The following is a 15535-nucleotide window of genomic DNA, read 5'->3' on the forward strand; positions in this document are numbered from 1 at the left end:
GCTGAGATTCAGGGCCCATAAAGCCAGGCTGTATTTTTGCTCAGAGCCAGCAGCTGTTTGTAATTGCATGTTCCTATTCCCAAGTTGTGGCTCCAGGATCTTGCAGGCAAGGGATGAAAAATACCTGATTAGAGGAAAGCATAACAAACCTGGGCAACTAACAAGTGTTGTAGGACCCTGTTAATCACAGCTTAGTGTCCTGTGTGAACCTGTGTTTCTTGCTAAAACATCTGCTGGTATCTGTGCAAAATGATGAGCAATTAGAGCAGAATTGTCTTTGGGCTAAGGGTTTGCAATGTGTGTTACACAAACAAATTCATTTTCAAGTCTCAGATGTGCCTAATCACAATATCTAATGAACATCATATAGGCCTTGGACATAGTTGTGGTTATGTTGGATTTTCAAATACTAATTAAATTGTGCTTCAAGTTAAGGAGGGAACACTTAAGATTTAGGATGCAGAAGCAACCCAAATGAAGGCAGCATGGATATTACAGAGGAAGGTATCTTTTCTTTCCATCTGCTGACATTGTTACTGAAGTTTCCAAGATGTCAGAAAAACAATGTCTGAGACAGAAAGCAGTCTACAGACTGGACAATGACAAACCAGATTAAAGCATTATTAATTAGCAATAACAAAGACCAAAAGTTCGACTTGAAGGGAAGTGGCTCATCTGGTGATGTTTTTCTCATCTGGTTTTGCAGGTACAGACTGAAGCAACAATTTAGTGTTAAAGGAATCCTAATTTAAGGGTTCTTTGTATCAGGATGAAAGTCCTGCATGCTGTAAAACATGAGCCTGATAGGAATTTATTTACAGGCCCAAATGCATTTAAGCTGTTTTGCCTGGTGAACTTCATGCTAGAATGCTTAATGTGGGATCAGGTGTCCGATCATGTCTGTTGTTCTGCAACTAATGAAAAGAAGTACAAACCTATCAGGCAAGTAATTAAAATCTGTACCACAGACCCACTTCTGGCCCAGACTAATTTTGTACTGGTGATGTTCTGATAGCCCAAGTACCCACTGCTAATGCCAAGGGCCAGATTTCACAGGCATCATTTTGTATCTGCCACAGAGGTGGGCAGTTTGGACAAACATGCTGGCAGCACTACCTTGCAACGGGGCAGGCTGAAATCTTTTTACCATGTTGCTTTTTTTAATGCCATCTTCTTGTCTGTTCCAAATGCAATATATACAAGAAAGCAAGGTGGGGTTTTGATTTTTATCGTTTGTTTGTTTGGGTTTTTTTTTTTAAACAGGTTTGTGTAGAATTATTGTCTGTGACTTTTAATGAACATAGTGAGAGTCAGTTTCAATGATAGTATGGCCTCCTCTAGCCAAGCAGGAAATAGGCATCTGCAGTCCCCTTAAGCTTAGTGAAAAAAGTAAGGTACTGCATGCAGGATAGAGAATTCTAAGCACTGTAACATGCATGTCCAGATAGAAAAAAACTTGAGGAATATCAAAATCAAAAGGAAGTACTTTGCCTCTATGTGCTGATGAATGAATTTCATCATGCTAACATATAAATTAACTCATGCTGTAGTGCAATATGGAGACATCACATGGAGACACAGCGTGCAGAAGCCAGAGTAAAATGCATTTGATGGCTTCTATGAACTAACAAGGAGGAAACAGGAAAGGATTGTGTAAAAAAAAAATAAAAGTGAAATATTCCCAACCTTCTGTTTTTCTACCTGCCAGAAGAACCACCAAACCCTCCACCCCACTCCTCCACCCCCCTGGAATTTTTAAGTAAAGATGTGTTTTGTGCAGATGGTGCTTTTCCACCCAAATTCTGATAGACCACTCAAATACAAGGACTACAGGGGTAAATAATTGCTTTCTGGAAGTACTATTGAAAAGTTTTCTGATCCAACAGCTATCAGGCCAATGAAGTGTTTTATGCAGAGTGTGCATGTTCAATGAATTATAACTTTATGACCTGAAAGTTGGTCATAGTGTATTCTTCTGACATGATTCTAGCAGCCTTCCCAAATTAATACTATAAATATCATAGCAGAATATCCCCAGTATTTTTTCTCAAACAAAATGAGTGAATAAGTTGTTTGCTAAATAAAATGCAGTCTATCCCAATAGGAATCTTAAAGACAACAGCCAGAATAAAGGTATCTTGGGGACTGTGTTTTCCTCTTCACACTTCTTAAAAGCTGCTTAACATGACCTACTCAATTAAGCTGCATTAAGGCAAGAGATACACAGTGTACTGATATATCCAAAGGACGACATTCATTCCAATATAAAATGAATAGCATTGTATTAACGTTTATTTCTAATTACAAGAAACAGAATATCAGTCCCTTATTTGTACAAAAATACCTGAAAGATTACAATTAGGTTCACAAGCCAAAAAGCTATTTACAGTATGAAGCAAAGCATATTGAATAAAGGTTTTGTCTCTTAAGTTAATACCTTTTGCATTCCCTGAAACTTTAAACTTTATTCCATTTTACAGTCACTAAATCTTGCATTGTGACAATATAATTTACGATAAGCAAGTCTTGCCACTGGAAAGGTGCATTGATTGGTCAAACTGTCAGGTATTTAGTGCAGAAAAGATAAGACAAAACATCTAAACTGAGGCACGTGTTTCTTCAAGATTAATTAACAAATAAAAAGTTTTTTGTACTTTAACACCTATCGTAACATAACTTAACTAGTAACCTCATTACCAAAATGGTTTGGCATTTTCCTTCTCAACATATTCAAGATTGCTACATGAAGTATTTATTTAGAAAATAAAATCACAGGCAAAAAGATAAAAATTCAACAGGCTCCAAAACAACCCTGAGCATCCCCTTTACATTCATGTCATTTAAATACAAAAATAAGAGTCAAATGTCCTTCAGTCCTTGGTATTCTGAGCTGGCAGCCAGCTGAATCTGTTGGAAAACTAAGGTGGCATTGACTGTTTTCCAGCAGAAAGAAGACAAAGCAGTGATCTGCTTAAGTAAGATTGTTGCCACTTTGAAGGTGGTCACTTTCTCAAAACAGCTCACTTTAGCTGGGAAGAGTACAAAATACTAAGTCAACCATCTACATACAAAAATCATGGTTCATAGTCAAACTTTTATTCTCAATTTAAATAAGATGCAAAGTTTTTTTTTATAAATATGAAACACTGCAAATACTATCTGCCTACTGGGAAAAATGCATGGTTGTCACTAAGCTATGTAAACAGAAAAACTTAAAACTACAGCATAAATGGTCTTATTAAACTGGTAATGTAGTCAATACAAGTATCTTTTTTCTCCTAATAGGGGCCAAATAGAAGCATGCAAAGTGAAGTCAGACTTAAGTTAGCTTAATTTCAAGGTTTTAAAATACATTGTCTAGAAAGCAGGAACACTCATTTCACTATGTACAATTAAAAAAAGCAAAAACAAAACAAAACAAAACAATAACGGCTTCTACTAAAAACAAAATCAAGTTTCTTCATTTTTAGTATCTAGACATTAAATGGAAAAAAATACTAAATGTGTTCTGTAAACTAAAATACAGTGTTTCTATACCATTGACATAGTTTAAGCTGATATGGACGACTCAGGCAGGTTATGGTTTGTCTTAAGCTATTCTTAACACTACATGAAGACCTAAAAGTGTAGGATTGGTTTTCCTTCTTTACCTTTCAGATGGCTAGGATTTCAAACCCAGTGGCAAATATTAAGGATTAACTAGCCTGTGTAGATAATTTACCATTTTACAAATGCTCCGTTCTGCACTACACTCTGCAAGTTCCCAGGGTGGAATACTTCTCACTGTGGCTAATGGCACCAAGCACTGGGAAGTTATTTCAGTTCAGACAGCTGCTGAAGGAATGGTTGGTTGCAACTGCAGGGTCAAGGTGGGACTTGTCTGACTTTAATACTCATTTATCATCAGAATGAGTTATTGAGTAAACATTAAAGAATTCATTTAAACATTAACAATAAAGTAGTTCTGATGACAAACCAGCACCAGAGCAAGATACATGCTTGTCTGCCACAGGTACTGGTGTGCAGTAGCACACATGACACAGGGATCACCAGTTACCTCAATGGATGATATTGCCAGCAGTTACTTCACAATCAAATCTGTTTCTATTCCCAGCATGTTCCTTCTCACCATGTAAACTTTCATGACCCTACAAGAAGCAGAAGGGTTCAGTTCTTCTTATGCCCTATCCCCAGGAGAGCATTGTCACTGTAGCTTTACTCTATTGAAAGAGCTCTTTGAAACAGTCTGAAAATTCAAGGAGCTATAAAGCTAAAAACACTGGTTTTAATTTTTTTTATTTTGTCATACTAAGACTACCTGCAGAAGAATCTTCTCACAAAAAATGGTGGTTGAAATACAAGTGTAGTCATTCAGTCCTACTCTATTTAGTAACAGTAAGGTTCCTCAGGAAAACAGTCAAAAGGCTGTAAAAAACAAACCACCACTCCAATAATAAAAATTTGTGCATAGAATCTAATACAGTCTCTGCATGACTGGATGCCACTAATATACCATCAACATACTACAGCCATAATGCTACAAGTCAACAGTTTTAAGAGTACATATATTGGTGGTATGTTCTTTTAGAATTGTATCCTCATTGCTTCTTCAAAGACACCGGCAGATCATTGAACCTCAGGTCTCCAGAGAAGTACTGAGACATACGCGCGCGCACACACACACTTCTTGATTTTCTTCTAGATCCTTTTAGGCTGAAGCATTCCATACATTTTAGGGTGCAGATTAATACCCAACTCCTGCATGAATTTTAAAAGCCACATCAGCTCCTAATATAGGCTGCATACAATATCCGAAACAAAGTAGGAGTGCAAAAAAAGTGATCAATACAAAAAGTAAACACACTAGTCTTAATTGTCAAGATTATTCCAGGGCAAGAGTTCTTTTCAAAGATTTCTCTTCACACTTGTTCCTGTTAAGTGGCCCAGCCAAGATAGTTTCCAGTTTTGTTTCAAATTTACTCATTGTTTTACAGACCCTCCCCCCATTTTTGGGATGCTGGGACACTCAGCAGCAATCACTCTTAGGTGTTAGACAAACCAGCAATCTTGGTCTGTTGGCACCTGTCGAATCCATCCCTTTCAGAGTCCCAAGGTGCATAATATTTATTTTTTTAACCAACTTACAAATCTGCCAATTCCCCAGTGTCAACCTTCTCTTACAATTACTCTTCTATCAAATCCAGTCTTCAGCAAGAGTCAGATTTGAGGTCATAAGGCCACTCGGATGCAGTGGTGTTTGAGTTTGCAGGGCAAGACTCCTTTGTTTAGTTGATAGAATTCAACAAGCTGGATTAGATCACTGAATTTGGTGTTCCCATCATCCAGACTGAAAAATATCTGTCCATCATCTTCACACTAGGAAAAAAAAACATCCTTTTCAAGTAAGGCTGCACATGAAGAGATACACAAGTGGAAGAACTCAGAGAGTACCACCAGTGTGTGACATAAATAAATGATGGGCACTCAGCTGGCACTCGGTTGCATGAAAAACCCAGTGCCTGCAGTTCTTTATGAAACTATGCACAGGGCTAGAAGAAACATACCTTAACCCAACTTGTAACATTTTGCTTATGAAAGTGAAAATTTGTGGGCACAGTAATTGAAAGTTCTACAGATGTCACTGGCATTCATTAGATAAAACAAAAAAACCGCAAAAGGATTTGTTAGCTTTTTGTAAAATTGGCCAGCTAAACAACACAAGAGGGTTTGGAACAATAAAAAGGTCTACATAATCCTAAATTTTTCATGCTTTTTTGGATCAAGATAAAAATCAAATTGCTTTCCAACATCTCTGTGTAATGTTATTTGAAGCTCAACATTATTGGATAACCTCCAGGATAAAACTTTTTAAAGTTTCCTGAAGTTATTCTATGTTTGCTTAAGTGAGAAGGGAGACAACAACTGCTGTTGTCTCTGACAGTCACAGAGAACAAGTTCTGTGCATTACACAGACTTGTGTAATGCAGTGACTTACAACAGTTTTCCAGCAATGCTAACCATTTGACTGATTAAAGAATATTCTAAAGAATATCTGTTTATAAATTTGCTAATGGAAACATCCTTGTTAATTACAACAGTAATTAATAAGAGATCTCATGAGATGTTGGCAAAAGCTTAATGGTTTAAAATTTTGGGGTTTTTTTATCAGTATCAAAAATAATCTACTTACCGGCAAGATTTGAAAATGCTTTATTTTTTGATGATGGCATAACGTAAGTACAAATGCCTTTGGATTGCTTTGGCTGTCCCGGAGAAGAAATAATCTAGGAGAGAACATTTTAAAGAACAAATTGAATATCCCCATCTGTTTGTTCTTAAATAATCAGAACCACTAAGTAATATTGTGCCACTGCCGAATTCTTCTTTAGTTGCATTAAGAGGTGATTTTGTAACTGGCAATTTACTTTCTACCATGGCTAAGCAACATTAACAGATGAAGAAACAAGAAGTGCAAGATACATGATGGTACTTCTTCCCCTAAGAATGTACCTATGAGGCTTTTTTTAAGGTTCCCTCTAACTCAGCTTTCTACTAATGATTTGTACTCTTATGAAGAAAATGTTATCATTTAATTCCAGAGAAAATCTGAATTTCTGGAGATGAGAAAGTAATATATGGGAATCTGTTCCCACTACAATATCTTGCATTAGTTTGCAGAAATCCAGTATCAACAAAATTATGTGTTGGTTAAATGGCTGCAATTGCACAGAAACAGCTCAATACTTTCTTAAAATTATTTACCAGTTAAGTAGCTTCCAAATTATCAAGATGGGGAAAATACACACTGATTTTTCCTCTAGAACAGTCACAGTATTTTCCCCTCAGCATGTGGAAAAAAATGTACATTAGGTATACAGCTACCAACATCATACACCATGTAGCTGTCACTTTTAAGTTAACTGACAAAACTGAAGTCCTACCCCAAATGGACTTTATTTAACATCCATAATGAGAAGAGGAGAAAAAAAGCTGGATAAAAACCCCTGCGTTTCCTCCCCCTGATATTTTTGAACTAAGGAAGCAGATCCTCTCCATGCCACAGGAAAAAGGAATATACCTTTGCAGAAGGCTTATAGCACAAAGCACAAGTGGATTTTAGAGATGGTTGAGCACAGGACTGGAGCAGGCCTCTTAATTGCTGACCACTAGTCAAGGAACACACTTTTCCAAAGTGCAGTTGAAAGAACTGCTTGTAGTCTTAAGAACCCAAAAGATTTTACTCCAGCTCCTCAGAACTGATTGAGAAATGTCAGTACCAGAAAAATGCACCATCGTAACCAGAGTGACTTCAGTAGTCAGGGACAGGCATGTCTTGCCACTCTCAGAAACCATGCATGGTATTTGAACGTTCCACTGTAATCCTAGGAAGACCAAATGTGTGGAAAAGGGACAAAAGCCTTTATAAATTAGCATCCCTGTGAGGGAGAAAGAGCCTGCCCTGTGGTTGCTGCAGTTCATGCAGGTGCCTCTCAATTATATTTCATCTAGTTTTTTCATATCATGCACGGTAAGCTGGTGGCACAAAGCAAAGGTCTGCACAACTGATGCTGCAGCTGTTTACTCAACCTCTGGCAAGCAACCAGCTTCCACACAAACAGTGGCTACCAAGAGAGATGCACCCTCAGCAAGAACTTCCAGAGATATCCAAGATAGCAGCATCAGTTGCTTGTATACAGTGTTGAGCCTCTTCCATGAACCATCAGGACACTGTTAACTTTCTACCTTCTTTTGTTCAAGAACGCACAGAGCACGAAAACATAGGCCAGAATTTTCCCCCTGAAAATCATGATCCTTAGATCTCAGAGCACTTAGGTAACCTGGTTGTTTTGTCACTGCTAGTGGACCTTGCTATGGATAAACTAACCAATTTTTACATTCCACAGTAAGTAAGCTGATTAGGCACAAATTTAACACAGCATCAAACACATGAACACATTTATGAATTCCTCAAGAAGGATGGGCCACCAGATTCCAAAGGCAACAAGACAAAATGAGCCCAAGATTGTACTGTGAGAAAACCAGAAACACAAAAAGTCAGCAGTGCTCCTTTCCTTTCTCAGCTTCTCTTTTCTGTTGAACCTGATTAGCTAAAAGCCCCTGTCTAGCCTTAGACTGGAAAAAAACTCTCCAAAAATAAGCAAACACTGCTTGATGAATATATATATATATATAAATATATGCACTACCAATTTCTAGAAATGTATTTTAGTCTTCAGAAAGATTAGTGTTGCTTCTGAGTAAGAAAATGCTGAAGAAAAGTTTGAACTTCACTGTCTCCTGTGAAGCCAACATGGATAATTCGGAGAGCAATGAAGACAGTGAACCAAGGGCAACCATGCCTTTCCCATCCTACAAATCAACAATGCTGAATGCAGTTCAAGCAACTTCCCTTTGATAACCATAACTCCATATAAATAAGGAAAACAGATGCTCAGAAGATATTTAAATAACGACCACAGACATTTAAGAGAGTGCTGGAACAGGTACTTTCATTTCTTTGCTCTAGAACAGAAATAGTGAGCAAGCACTATTAGCTCCTCTGATTCATGCAGAAGGGCACGGATGGCTGATTATAAATTTGTTGGCAAATGCTTAGGTACAGCTTTGCCTGAAAAATATATCCTCAATGCATATTACAAGAATTAACTAAATTCAAATTCTAACATCATCTAAAACTTGACTATCTCTGTTGGAAAAAAAGAAAGACAATTAAGTGTATTTTAAGATTTTACTTTTCAAATTAAAAGTTAGGATCCACTCCTACAAGCACACACTCTGACTTTTTGGAATCCAGGCAGGTTATAACGGGACTGATCAACAATCAGGTTACTAAGAAATGCTCATAAACCTGTAGATTATTACAGCATAAGTTGTGCTCTCATCTATAAAGCTTACTGTCAGATCATAAATGCTGAGCAACAAGAATACCTACCCATCTACAAGCCCTTGTTGCTTAATAATCCTGTGAGATTCTTCTCTGGAGATTCTGCCGTGAAACCAGTGCTGTGTCCTATGAATAACTGGAGGTGAGAGGAAAAAGGAGGAGAGGATGGTTAAAAACAATTACACATGCAACCATTTTTCCCACATACTAATTATTTAAACATTTTAAAAGTGGGTATAGATCTCTTACAGAATATAAGGTATCTTCCATCAACCTATATAAAAGAGAATCAATATAAAAAATGCATCTACTTAATATACCAAGTAGAGAGGCATCATATCTCCATGTATTTTCCAATTTTTAGATATACAATTAGGTAAAAAAGAGAAGTCTCTTATAATACTGCCTCTCATAGCTTCTTGAATATACTGGGACTAACATTCCTTAGAACTCAATGTATAAGCTAATGAGTTAGAAACAAGTCCCTCTAAATATCAGATAAAGAAATGCACTTTAGATGGTGCTTTCAAGAGTCAAGTTAGCCCCCAATATTTTTATTTTTATTGTTTTGTTCTTCAAATGGTATTTTAAAATTCTGTTAACAGAATAGCAATAGAAAATAGCTGTGTTTCCTCCAAGAAGGCTAGGATATTAATATGAAATTCCCTGTTGTTTTAATAAATTTACAGTCTCAAAGAAATGTTGAGGACTTGCATATTTTATATTTTTCAATTATTATGGAACAAATTCTGTTTTGAAAACTCTCATTTCTACTCTTTAAAGATTAAAAGGTCACTCACTGATTTTCCTTGTCCCAAACGGCAAATTAACTGCTGGATTCTTTTAAATGGAAATACTTATGGAGTGTCTATTTTTACAAAATAAGAGTTTAAAAAGACAAGTCCTAAAGAAAAGCTTGAGTGGGCCATCAAGGGAAACAAGTTCCTTCCATGGTGTCTGTATGGGTAGGCATGTTAATGACACAGGAGCTACCGATAAGGATTGTATTTGACATCAAGGCATTTGTACTACATGGCTGCACTCTGTGTCTATATGAAATGTACCTTTTCTTTACCCACAGAGACCTCTGATACTATGGTTACAAACCATCAGAATTTACCTGTACTCAGTGTGGAAGGATGGAGTGGACTTTGGCTACCCAAGATGTTCATTCTTGTGCTACGTTTCTATAGAGAAAATGAATTACCGTTAAATCCACACTAACGTCTTGGGAGAAGAGAATTAGTGCACATGCAATATAGATTAAATTTACAGGAAACTGGGGGCTGGGCAGATTTAATGCAAGGATGAGAAAAAGAAATGCAACTTTGAAGGGGGCTAATCTACAAGCAGCAGCTCATTTCAGTTGGCTTAAAACACGAGCCAGATGTTAATGATGAAAGCTCAGTATCTTAAAAAAAAAAAAAAAGGAAAAAAAGACAGAAAAAAAGAAAAGACTGATATGTTTCTGCTCAGGCAAAACACCAGGCACTCAGTAAATCAAGCAGTATTTCCCTCCCGTACATAAAGCACCAGCTAATGCTTCAGTAATGACTCCTTTTCCCTAAAAGACGAGCATGTGGGAAAACTTGTACTGCAGCTGTCTGTCCACAAGACACTATAAACAAGTTACATCAGTTTTCATTGCAAGAGGTCCTGCCTCTTGTATATTCTGCAATTAAACTTACTGGGAGCAAGCCATTAGTCAGAGCCCCAGCCTCTTCCATGTGGGGAAGCATTTAATTTGACATATTCCTCCTCAGAGACTGGTTTTGCAAACTGGCAGTAAAGTTCTGGTGGGTCTGCTTTCCCCCTCAACTTTCCTCTGGACACTAGGGGGACAGAGAAGCAGTGGTAGAAGGTTGTTGTGAATGTGACAGTTTTGCTAAAGATGGATATTGACTTTCAGATCTGCATGCTTGCAGTGTGATTGCTGCAGTCGGAGCTAAGCTATACTGTGACCAGCACTGCACTAACATCATAGCACACTCTGTGTTTTGGCTCTCAACAGACACTTACTGATTGCAAAAATAGAAAAGAAGAGAAGATAGCTACCCTCCAAGCATGTCCTTCTTCCAAGGCAGCACTCTGTGCTTCAGCAGGATTTTCAATAACTCTTCCTATTTGCCCCGAAAAATCCATTGCTACTAGTGAGTTTTCAGATACACTTCTCTGAAAAGGAATTTTCACTTATTTCAAAAAACAGGGAAAAGAAAAACCAGCTTGAGAGTTTCACTTCAAACTGTTTTGGTTTCAGAAGACTGTCCAAAGTCCTCCTTCAATAGCACAGAAAATACATCTTATTTTTTTCTCCTTTCAAAAGATTCACAGACACAAAAATAGATGTTTTTTCAACTGTAGGGGAGTGAGACAATTCAAAGGCTCAGAATAAAATCTGTTTGCTCAAGTTGCCCACTTGCCCTATTACTATATTCCAGTCATTTTCAGGGCCAGTTGGGATCCAAATATAGGTTCTTCCCTTTTAGGTAGTTAACAGTCAGCTCTTGGCCCAACATATTTTAGGAAATCTACGTGTTAGTTTTGCCAGACCTAAGCTGGCTTCTGCAGAGACAGCCAGATGTCTCTCTGTGCCGTACATCTCAAAGAGCGTAGCCAAGATTTTTCAATCATGTGGATCATGTAAGCCTAAGATAATGGAGAGCCAACCACAAAAACTGTACTCATGCAAAACATGAACTTTACATTGATTTGCTACACAATGCTGAATTTACATTTCTTTATGTAAAATTTTCCACTTTTAAAATGCAAAAGCAAATGTATCTTTTCCATCATCATACATCAGTGAGGTAAAGTTCATCACTTACTACTGGAGTGGAAAAGTGTGGAAGCATGGCTTTTCGCTGCTGGGGAATTCTGTAATTCTGATACAGTAGCATTCCATACTGCCAACAGAAACACAAGGACAGTATTATTCAAATATATGCCCTAGGAAAAAAAACTGTAGTGATTTCTTAACACTACTTTTACACTGGACCAAGGTCCCAAAGACATTTGTATTGAGTAATAGTGATTGGTAGGTGGCAAAGACTAAATATGCACAAAATGTTTTATTTTAAAAAATACAGGCTTGAGTGATATACACAAGTTATTTTTGCCACTTTCAGCTATGATCATGTTTTCTTTGTAGAACACAAGCTTTCAGCTGAGATCAGAACACACATATTAATCCCCTTCTTTTTACCCTCTAAAACTTAAAGAAATTCTGCACAAGACATTCAAACTCAGTTTTCATAATGATAAAAAATAAGAACCTTTCTAATTCACTAGCTCTTTCAATAAATTTCACTATCACTTTGTACTTTTCCCATCTTAAAAAAAATAAGGTGATTGAATTCCAGTCATGCCCTTGGTTGAACATGATGAATTTTAGCAACACTTGTAGCTAGGATAGGTAAACAGCTACTCAGTGCCTTCCCTAGAGGCACAGTGCTGAAGGAGAGCAACATTGCTTACTGAATGTTCTAATTGAAACAGTTTATACAATTTCCTTACAGGGTAATAGAGGACTATGGAAAGCTAAATGAGTTGGTGAATAAAAACAAGCGTTATGGACACAGCCTTGGGGCAGAGCCTTAATTTTCACTGACTGCAGACCTTTAATAATTTTTTGTGTGTCTTAAAAACAAAGTCATTTTTTTTCAGTACACAGGACATAGTAAGGTAGAGAGAAAAACACAGCAGTTTTCAAAACAGCATATTCAGAAAAAGACTTAGAACCAAACCAGAATTTATGCACATTTTCCTATGAAAATCAGGAAGTTCTCTCCTTCAAAGGACACCAAATAGTCAGCTTTCTCCTCAGTTCCTTCCATCTTGATTTTGTTTCAAAAAGCAGTGAAGCTTCCTATCATATTACCAAGAAGTTACATTGTGTGCTCTCAGATATGAATAACTTTCACCCAGATATAGGGTTACTTATTTCTGTTACTCCTTCTAATAGAAAAATGAAAAAAATGGAAAAAAATTGCTAAAGAAATGCTGTTCTGGTAAAGAGAACCACTTACCATTATGAAAACAGTTTCTTTAGCTTTATGATAACTTGAAAATACCTTGTAAGCAGTTTTTTAAATTCATTCTCATATCTCAAATTTGGATCCCAAACTAAAACTATACTTGATTCCTATGAGAAGGAATAGATCTTAGTCCCATGCTTAAATTCTTAAGTGGGACAGGTCTGCTTGGCATTTTGCTCTTATCCATATTGTTTTGGATCAGATGACATTTAAGAACATATAGATAACTTCTCATTAACAAAATAATAAGTGCCACTTTAGGTGTAGCTTTGTAAAAGTAGGAGGGATTAGGTACCTTGAGGAGTCGAAAGGCAGTCATCCAGCACGTCCTGCTTTGCTCGTCTTCAGCACACAACAACCGCAGTTCCTTAGTTTCGTTTCTCACTCTGTTTGGCTTTAAAGCATTAGAGGGAAGTCAGATACATTCATGAGAAAACCAACAATTAGAATCACTGTAAACAGGGTAGAGGCAGGTACAGTACTAATCCAAAGAACTAGCCAGAAAAAGCTCCCACCACACTGAATTTAAAACTCAGGAGAGGCTGAGCATGGTCTGAAGGAAATCACTTTTTCAGCTCGGTCCAACAAGATCAAATGTTGGTGCCTCCTGACCTTCAGAAGCTGGGGTCATTGATCCTTGTAGGTCCCTTCCAACTCAGGGTTTTCTATGATTCTATGGTTTGAAATAACCTGCAGTCCTAGAAGTTTATAGGAACAAGGTACTCAGGCCATGCTAGAACCAAACCCAGGCACTTAGTTTTGTTGAGTTTGGTAGTTGGAGGGTTTTTTCCTGTTTTTTGGGGGGATTTTTTGTTGTTGTTATTGTTTTGCCTTTTTTTTTTTTTTTTTTTTTTTCAAATCTGTGAGAAGTTTTATACGCCTCCATTTTGAAATGAAGGATGAAAGTTTCCACAACTGAGGGTAATTGAAAGTTTGCTTCCACTAGTTCAGGATGTGTCCTGCATCCAGTCTCTTTGATACAAACTCTTGCTGTCTGGCTCTGGAACGGCTGCTAGGAAGGAGACTACTTCACTACTGTCACAAAACCAGCTCCCAGCCTTATTTTCTTCTCAGAAAATTACACTTTTCAAACCTTTGAAATACCTTCCAAATAAATCTTTCAGCACAACAGTTTTAAAAATCTTCAAAGGCAAATGGTTATTCTTACATTCATGTTTCCAAGACACTGTTCCTCTTTAAATAAAGGCAAACTTCTGGCCCACAATAATGATAAAATTGCACTCTATCAGAGCTTGATCCTTTGCTGCTATTTGGTTTTGGTGCTTACTGTCCATAGAAACTTTTCTGTTTGATTAGTGAACTTGGAAAAATCTTTCCTCTGTGAGGTGAACCAAGGCCATCTCACAAGCACACCATGCTTCAGCTCTGAGCTGCTCTTGCACAAAAATTTCCCAAACCAAAGGAGCACCAGATAAAGTGTTAAAAGTGTCACAAAAAATGATGACAAGATTCACAGGACATGCCTGCCAAACGAAAGATGTTAAAGATCAAGTCCTTGTGACAGAAAAGGCTTGCAGAGTTTTACATACAAATCCCATTTAGCTGGGGGTTGGGGTGACTCTGAGCTACCAACACCGTCTGGAACTTCAGAAGAACTCAGTGAGAAAATTTACCTTTATACAAAATCCATACTCTGCAGGGGCATTGTACAACTTCTTGCCTGCTATCAACGAGAAGATATTGCTGTCTTCTAGGTCAGCCAACAATTGCAAATGTCTTGGTTCCTGGGGAAGTAACATGATTTAGCAGAGGTAAGTGGAAGGTTTTGGAAGATGTGCAAGCTCTGAAGTCTCTCCAGCCCAGCCTCCAACAGAGGGCAGTGCATGAACACTGCTCCTCTCCCAGGCAGCCTCCAGTGGCCGTGGCACACATCCCTTAAACACCAGCCCACCAGCAGAAAGTGCTTGGTACAGGAAGCTCACAAAATGCTTATGCAAACCCCCCACATTAAAAATGGCCTGGCCTATTACATTCGTCCAGAGAAATCTGAAGGTTAGCACAACTTTAGTGGCCACAATGATGTTGCCTGGCTGGTTTGGTTTTATTTTATAATGAAACTCTGTGGCTGTGTTTATGCATTGAGAGCCCAGGGCTCAACTGTCATTTGATCATGCCTTACTCATCTTTTTCTGTGGAACAAAAAATGGGAACACTGTGTGGAGATTTAAAAAACAGCAAAAAATACCCACTGTAAAAGCTGGAAATGTTTTCACATGCCAGAACTGTGCAACTTCTTTTTTAATCTTACCTTTGAAGTTCCTTTTGTAGAACAATAAAGTCCTGATCTCCTCAAACACATAAACAGTTTCTTCCACGATTTCCTACCCAGCTCTTTCACATGCAAGAAACCTTGAATTTCAGGGCAGCTACTGGAGTTTAAAAAGTTCTGTTGGAGAGGAAAATGTAGATGAACATTGTATCCTATGGATGAATTGTAAAATTGTCACTGTATTTGCAGAACAGAGAATGAAATAGCAAATCACTTTGCTGACTTGAGGTGCAGTTTCACACTAGGCTTAAACTGACCTAGATGTTTAATCTGATTTACAATCAAAATGTATATTCCTGCTCTTCC

At 37.6% G+C, this 15535-nt stretch overlaps 1 protein-coding gene across 1 annotated transcript in view; it reads right to left on the bottom strand.

Annotated features, from left to right (window-relative positions):
• Positions 1-2265: 2265 nt before the first annotated feature.
• GRB10 (growth factor receptor bound protein 10) overlaps positions 2266-15535 on the bottom strand; it is a 144542-nt gene continuing 131272 nt past the window's right edge. The window contains exons 9-17 of the mRNA XM_058034783.1: positions 15209-15346; positions 14574-14684; positions 13235-13333; positions 11731-11808; positions 10961-11077; positions 10026-10092; positions 8954-9041; positions 6191-6284; positions 2266-5376 (exon numbers count right to left, since the gene is read on the bottom strand). Coding sequence (XP_057890766.1) covers positions 5230-5376; positions 6191-6284; positions 8954-9041; positions 10026-10092; positions 10961-11077; positions 11731-11808; positions 13235-13333; positions 14574-14684; positions 15209-15346 — 939 coding nt within the window. The 3' untranslated portion in view covers positions 2266-5229. The remainder of the gene's footprint in view (positions 5377-6190; positions 6285-8953; positions 9042-10025; positions 10093-10960; positions 11078-11730; positions 11809-13234; positions 13334-14573; positions 14685-15208; positions 15347-15535) is intronic.

This window comes from Melospiza georgiana, chromosome 1 (genome assembly GCF_028018845.1).
Source record: "Melospiza georgiana isolate bMelGeo1 chromosome 1, bMelGeo1.pri, whole genome shotgun sequence".
Lineage (NCBI taxonomy): Eukaryota > Metazoa > Chordata > Aves > Passeriformes > Passerellidae > Melospiza > Melospiza georgiana.